General features: G+C 40.1%; 1 protein-coding gene across 1 annotated transcript; it reads left to right on the forward strand.

Annotated features, from left to right (window-relative positions):
• Positions 1-1,130: 1,130 nt before the first annotated feature.
• Positions 1,131-5,220, forward strand: cnih2 (cornichon family AMPA receptor auxiliary protein 2). The gene is made up of 6 exons (XM_085936607.1): positions 1,131-1,258; positions 2,516-2,584; positions 3,396-3,443; positions 3,727-3,839; positions 3,904-4,047; positions 4,698-5,220. Exons 1-6 carry the CDS (start codon positions 1,178-1,180, stop codon positions 4,723-4,725), a joined length of 483 nt encoding a protein of 160 aa, XP_085792733.1. The 5' UTR covers positions 1,131-1,177; the 3' UTR covers positions 4,726-5,220.
• Positions 5,221-7,683: the final 2,463 nt, after the last annotated feature.

The raw sequence follows: 7,683 nt of genomic DNA on the forward strand, positions 1-7,683 counted from the left end.
ATGACTGACAGGAGCTGCTGGTGTCTCTTTCCAGTCTTCGATCACTTCCATCTTTTCCATCACCGTTTTCACGGAAGGAATGAAGCTGGGATAGATATAATATGATTTGTGAATGGGTGCAATAGAGGTGCAGACAAAAGGGGGAAAACATTTTGTGCTTGCCCTGCCCCCTCAGCAGTCGCTGGGGACCAGGCGATTATGAAAATGAATAAATGAGAGAGAGAGAGAGAGAGAGAGAGAGAGAGAGAGAGAGAGAGAGAGAGAGAGAGAGAGAGAGAGAGAGAGAGAGAGCGAGAGAGAGAGTGAGACAGAGAGAGAGAGCTGGCATAAGCGACAGAAGACGTCGAGGGTTGAGAGAGGAGAGAGCAAATTAGAGCAGAAGGGAAAACGGGGTGATGCGATTGGCTGCTCCTTCTCACGTTGAGCATGGTAGAAATGCATCTCTCTGACGGACAGGAATCAGAAAATACATGTTCTCTTCTTAGATCTTAAAAAAAAAAAAAAAGAGGACAGGGAGAGAGTAAAGAGCAGGACTAATTAATTTCAGAGGCTTGATGTGGACAATTGTATTTTGGAAGTCTAAATGAGCGTAGCTGCTGATTCGTCTGTTGATGTTTTTTTGTTTTTTTCCCCTGAAGAATCAAACCAGCCTCTTTTAACTGTTCATGCACGGAGATGGTTTAGGGATGCGAGAAGAGAGTTGTGACATGCTGTCGATCCAAATTGACCAAGACGTGGATGGAGTGGAATGTTCTCTTCTGTGGCAGACGCGTCACCAGCCAGATTCAGGTATTCTCTGCTCAATATTTACAAAATATCAGTCCATGCTACCCGTCTTCTTCTGTCTATGTGACGTTGACCTGATTTTCTGTCATCCTCGGTATGATCACACTCAACTTCATCAAGTAGGCAACAGTTGGGCTAACACGACGACAAACAAATGCTTTGCTAGTGTTATTTGTTGGAACGTGCCGCAAACCATCTTTAATCAATGATTCTCTCATTAGTTGTACCTGAGGGCGTCAAACTGAGAAAGACAAATCTCCCCTGAGAGAGAGAGAGGGAGGGAGGGAGAGAGGAAGGGTGCAGGAAGCCACAGACCGAGCGAGCGAGACAAAGGTGGGGGTTCCCTCGCCTTCTCTCCTCCAGTCTTGTGGTCAGGCTGGCCGGGACTGCCATGGCGTTCACCTTTGCGGCCTTCTGCTACATGCTCACCTTGGTGCTGTGCGCCTCCCTCATCTTCTTTGTCATCTGGCAGGTGAGTATAGCAATTAAGTGGATCCACACAAACAAGACATGATCACATCCAGACACCCACATATCTTCTCCAGAGGTGATCAGGTAGATACTACATAGGAGCGTTTATCTGGCGCCAGGGGATAAATAGGAGTAATTATGCCATATTGTAGCTCCAGACAGGCTCGGTGCAAAGTAATTGCACATGTATGTCACTGTCAGGCGCTTTGTGATTGCCATCATGTGACATATTGTTCTCGGCAAACAATGGCACTCAATTGGGGGTTTCGGAAGCATTGAAATGTGCGTAATCCCGCACTGATATGTTTTCCAGTTTATATACTGAGTTCAGCCATGCATTCAAATTGAAAATGACTATATGCTGGAAAAACGACAATAGCATCCCTTGTGGTGGTTTTATGATCAGAAGCTGGAAATAAAAAAATGAAAATCAGGAAAATAGTATATTTGGAATATATAGATTTTTTTTTTTTATTGTTTTTTAGCAGGCGTTTTATTTATCAAAAATGCTATTGGTGATTTAAGAGTTGAGTACTCGGTCTGAAAATTGGTACATAAAATATAAACAATATGCCGGTACATATATGCTTATTACTGAGATGCTCAATCTAAAAAAAAAAGAAAAAAATGAAGAGACTGATGCTTAGGTTTTGGATCAAGTCTGACAAAACTCTCATCAGACCAGTTTATTTGTCATTTTCTGTGGCTCCATCCGTGTGTGTTGACAATAAAGCTGCTCCTCAAACAAGGTGTTGACACCACAGCAAACTTGCTCATAATGAATTCAGCATCATATTGCCCGACTGATACCAATCGGGACTCAGTAAAAATTTGCACAGACGTCAGCGGAGACTTCCGCGACCACACTGGCTCCTGGCGAGGACAACATCATTTCAACTTCGGATTGTAAATGACAAACATATTTGTCATTCGGCGTGTCTGCGTATGACAAAGCGAGCGAGGGGGCGGCGAAACGGCAAACCAGTCTGGCTTGCCTGCCGTTCAACCGTGTGATTAAAAAGCTTATCAAACTATGATCATGTAGCAACCCCCCATCAGCAAGGCTCAACGCACTGCCAGAATATCCCAATTGAATTTGTCTCTCAGCCAATCAGATGGTATGTCGGCCACATGAGTAACCATGGAAGCCACTTGGGGGGGGGGTTGGCTTGTTGCTATGGCAACTGTATCTGTTTACAAACGATGGAGAGAGTCATTATGAAGACAAACTGAAAGCATCACGTGTGCTATGTTTCAGATTATCGCGTTTGACGAACTACGCACAGACTTCAAAAACCCCATCGACCAGAGTAATCCCACCAGAGCGGTAAGAAATCGTCTTGTGTTCAAAAATCTCAACCTTTCTGAGCATTGATAATATACAGTTTTGCAATTTGGCATCAGCTGTGAGAGTCTCAGCGAATGTTTCGGGAACAATGTGAAGCCGCAAAGTGAGAGTGATGAGGAGTGGGAGAGGAAACTGTGAAATCGGGTTGTGGGAGTGTGGAGGCACGCCAGCCACACACACACACACACACACACACACACACACACACACACACACACACACACACACACACACACACACACACACTTCAAAGAATAAAAATATCTTTACCTAGCTTTACCTTTGTCTGGGCCAGCCAGAATGTCCAGAAAAAAAAACCATAGGTTAACTTTCCATAGTTAGCATAGCATCATTAATTATCCAGTCATGGAAATTTGAAGATGAAGCGATAACTTGAAGGCCAGCCAAGAACATGACCACATCTCTGATAATTTTATGACAATGGTCTCCCGTAGAAAAGCAACAGCAGGGATTTATTATGCTTCCAAGGGCAACAGTGACAAAATGAAAGTGGCAAATCACAAGATCAGCCTCAAAGGGAAACCCACAAAAGTGTTTTTGTTCTTGAAAGAAGTTAGTTGTTATCAGTCTGGGTGTGAAATTACAAATGTTTTTTTTTTTTTTTTTTTTTTCATCAGCTACAACATTGAAGCACACTTGTACAAATGATTTCATAAATCCAGTACAAAACGAATATTTTGTTCAAAGGAATTGAAGTATATTTCAAAAGAGCCACCGCATTGAAAGGAAGAAATAGATGAGCGTATTTCCCTTTGTGTCTGATCCACAGAGGGAACGGATTCTCAATATCGAGCGAATCTGCAACCTTCTTCGCAGAGTGAGTGATTTCACTTTTTCACCTGCCTCAGCTCAATAACAACACCAGGGGGGCTTTATTTGTCTCTCCCACTATTGGGACTGCCGTGACGCACACTATTCAGTTGAGTTCACATGGAGCCACCTTTGGTGCTTCTCTACACACCCACATATTGATTCAAACATACAAGTAGGGATTGTTCTCCATATTTTACAGACAAAAACATTCGATTGCTCACACGGGAGGAAGCCATTTTGATTGGTATTGGATTTGTTCACTCCTCTTCTGCTCTTCTGCTGTTTAGTTGGTGGTGCCAGAGTATTCCATCCATGGACTCTTTTGCCTAATGTTCATGTGTGCTGCAGAATGGGTCACACTTGGCCTAAATATTCCTCTTCTCTTCTACCATCTGTGGAGGTACGACTTGTCTTCCAAGTGCCGTTGCCGTATGTACGTAAGATACCTTTTTTATTCTTCTCAGGTTTTTCCATCGACCGGCCGACGGGTCAGAGGTTATGTACGATCCCGTGAGCGTGATGAACGCTGACATCCTCAATTACTGTCAGAAGGAGTCGTGGTGTAAGCTGGGCTTTTATCTTGTCTCGTTCTTCTATTATCTCTACAGGTAGGTTGTTCAATTCTGTTTTCACGCTTTCTGGTCTCGCACTGTGGCTTTTTTGCATGTTCTCCCTGTGCCTGAAAGGCTTTTCTCCATCTTCCTCCTACATATAATTACATTTAAGACTCACAATTGTTCATAAGTGTGAATGTGAGTCATACGGTGAAGAGAAATGTACTGACCTTGACTTTACCAATGCTACTGTGATTCATAGTCAACAGCTGTCTGTGACGTTGGACTGAAAAACATATCTCTGGATTCAAAGTGCCCTGGTTAAAAGATCAAACTTTGGGGTATTTTTAGATATTAGTCCCAGCCCACTATCCATGAGTCGGCTGGAAAAGCAAAGACAGGTTCATTTGCTTTGGTAGTGACGTCTGCGATTCTGGCGATTGTGCATGGGTTGTAATAGGCTGTTGGGTATTTTAGGAATTTTCTGGAATTTTTGTTTCTACATCTCCTTAGTCCCCCAATACGGAAGATATAGTGAATATTTATCGTAATTTTCAGAAAAAATGTGGGTTTGAATAAGTTATATCTTTGCCCCTCCCCAAAGAAAAAAACCCTAGCTCCGGCAGTGTCTTATATGGACTACTGGAGGAAATGAAGTCTAATTGTGCCTCTCCATCTTTGTCATGATCTACTCATTGATCAAGCATGGTCTATGCCCTGGTGAGCTTCTAAAAGAGACTCCCTGGTGAGATGGATGGATAGAAAAGCATCAAAACGGAAAGAGCCACCACATCAGCTCTGCCTGTCCATGTAACCTTCCCATCCATCAGTGGCTTGGGTTCCCCACAATCCAACTAAACAGAGTGCCATTGTGAATGTAAAGGTGTTGCCTCCGATCCATTTCCGTATATCACTTTATTACAAACACTGGACAAAGCAATGGATGGAGGATGAAAATAAAGCGGATGACGGAAAAGGTGTTTGTGTTGCCTTTTACGCCTCATTCCAAATGTTGACAAGGACTCTGAAGGGCTGGAGTAATCCCACGCTGCTCTTACTGATCCAGTCTTTGAACTCACTGTGACTTTCCAAATGTTTAACATGGGCTGGAATACAAAATCATTTGTCCATTTGGAATGGTGTACATTTGCCAATCTGTTTGGTGGTACTCCATATTTTGATAAGACACCTCTAATATCCAACCACTGTTTTTTTACTGGGTTGCTGATACATTTTACTGTCAAATGAATTAAAATCACTGTAAAAACGCAGGCAGGGATATTACAGGTCAGTTTGTGCACAGACACTTTTCATTGAGATGGAGAGAAAACTTTGGCTGCCAGGGCCAAACTGTAAAAAAAAAAAAAATAAGAACAATTCAAAAGTAAGGTCAACGTCTCTATACAGGCAATTCGACTCGAATTGTATACTTCCCGGTAAATGCTAGAAGCAAATTTGTTTCCCTCCGCAAAGCTTTGTGCTCACAGATTCAATGCCAAAAGATTGTACATGAAAAACATTGTGCCAAAGAACAGGGGTGAAGTGAAACGCAACAATAAGGCTTGAGAAATACCATCACCAACTTTAAATGCTAAGGCAACATGATGTGTCTCGGTTTTCGCTTTCTTCAAAATAATATCGAATCTTGGTACGATGGTTTTCTTAAACACAACAGAATAAAGGCCTACATTTATTTTATTTTTTTTAGTGTGCATAAATCGCCTTATTGCCGTTTACGTTTGTGTTAGCACCTATGCTAGCTATTTTAGCACAGTGACATTTCATGTATAACAAGCAATTCAAAGGACAATGTTGTGCGAGTGTGTTTAATAACCGAGTGGGATGCAAAGTGATCATGTAAAGAGTCATTTCATTCATTTAGACACATGAAGTCATTGCTGCTAGATGACCGAGCTGCTCTTGCTCTCATGTGTTCATTAGTTGGCCTTATATGTAGATAAGTGATGATTCCATTGTGATCTGTAGGAGTACCAGCTATTCAGGGGCCTGATAAAAAATGTTTCTCCCCCCTTCCGGCTGCATGTGTAGTAATTAACAAGTACTGATAACATGTCTGGTGTTGCTACTTAGGAAAAAGCGTATCATGAGTAGTGCAGCCTGTCAAAATATTTTCAAACATTCATTCAAACAATATATTTTGGTGTAGGTAAGAGTGTAAAAAAAAAAAAATCTTTTGACTAGACAGCAATACTAGGATTAAAGCCTAACACGGGAATAAATTCATGACATTGTTTGCAAAGAATTCAAATAAATATCAGCGACGTTACTATGGATTTCACGTTTGGAGAAAACATTCTTATTGTTATATAGTATATGAATATTTTTGTTGTTCATACTAAACTGATACTACGAGTTGATTATAACTGAAGAAAAATAAAAGGGAGGGCAAATGATGTTAAAGTGCAATTAAGGTGTTTACAGTAATGGTACTAGAAGCATTTCTGTATGTAACATACTTGGTTACATACATTGTTTACATGGCTTGTGTGTCTTATTCTAACACCCCCATTGCAGTGATTTTTGCAATAAATATTTTTTTGTAAACAAAGCCACTGCCTATCCAACACACTAGCAAGTGACAGCATAGCACTAACTTGATAAATGCTAACCTCTTCCATTAGAAAAAACGCTTTGGGAATAATAAGTGGATTAAATATCAATTTTAAAAACAGATAAGAGAAGAGAATTGAATTGTATTAATTTGCAAGAATGTATGTGACAAAAAAAATGCAGAAAAGGTTTAAAAATATTACCCCAAATTTCAAATATAAACAGATTCAGAAAGGAAGAGAGTTAAAGAATAGTAAATATCCTGAAAAGGCTCAGTAAATGGACCAAAAATGTTTCATTTTGACCCTTTAGTGTAGTACAAAAAAAAAAGAAATCTTCTAGTCCTTAAGAAATGTGAAAGACACACAAACAAAACAATCCTGGCAAAAATATCGAGGACACCTGCACAATGTCATCATATTCAATACGAGAGCTATATAAAAAAAATCAAAATACATCCTGCTTCCACACTATCAAAGACGTCAAATAAAAAAATCGCTTTGTTGTAAACTTTGTTGTTCAGGTGTGCTTAATGTTGTGCCACTTTAGTTGGAATAATACCATCGGGACAATCGCCATAAGGACAGTCAGAGAAATACAATTTGCTTGACTGTCTCTTTGTATCCATGTATGTAATCTCCAAGCAAATTAAAAAATGTCATTTCGGTCCTATCTATTTATTTGTATACATTTTTGATCATTGTATGCTATATAACCAGTTTGGTGGACAACTTTAGATCTATCAGGTTTCAATATGATGTACAGTTCATAAATACTAAGCAATTCATATGTATTGTAATAAAATAAATACATCCCCAAAAATCAGTGCTTTTTTTTTTATTTCTTGTCTTAGAGAAAAATCAGAAAAATTCATCCATGTAAGGAGGTGGCCATTTTGAAAATGACATCACAGTTCCTGAGGTTCAGCTTGCGAATGTCACATGACCCAAATGAGAAAGATTCTCAATATTAAGATTCAGATGGCCGTAATTAGACTTGTGGTGCCACATAAAACGTTTTTTTTTTTTGTACTTGAGATTCCCCTTTAATTTTTATTTATTTATTTCCAACCAGACTAATTCAGTGATTTCATGGCACGTCTAAATTGTAATCAATTTG

The sequence above is a fragment of the Syngnathus leptorhynchus genome, chromosome 17, assembly GCF_054491065.1.
Source record: "Syngnathus leptorhynchus isolate UIUO chromosome 17, UIUO_Slep, whole genome shotgun sequence".
NCBI lineage: Eukaryota > Metazoa > Chordata > Actinopteri > Syngnathiformes > Syngnathidae > Syngnathus > Syngnathus leptorhynchus.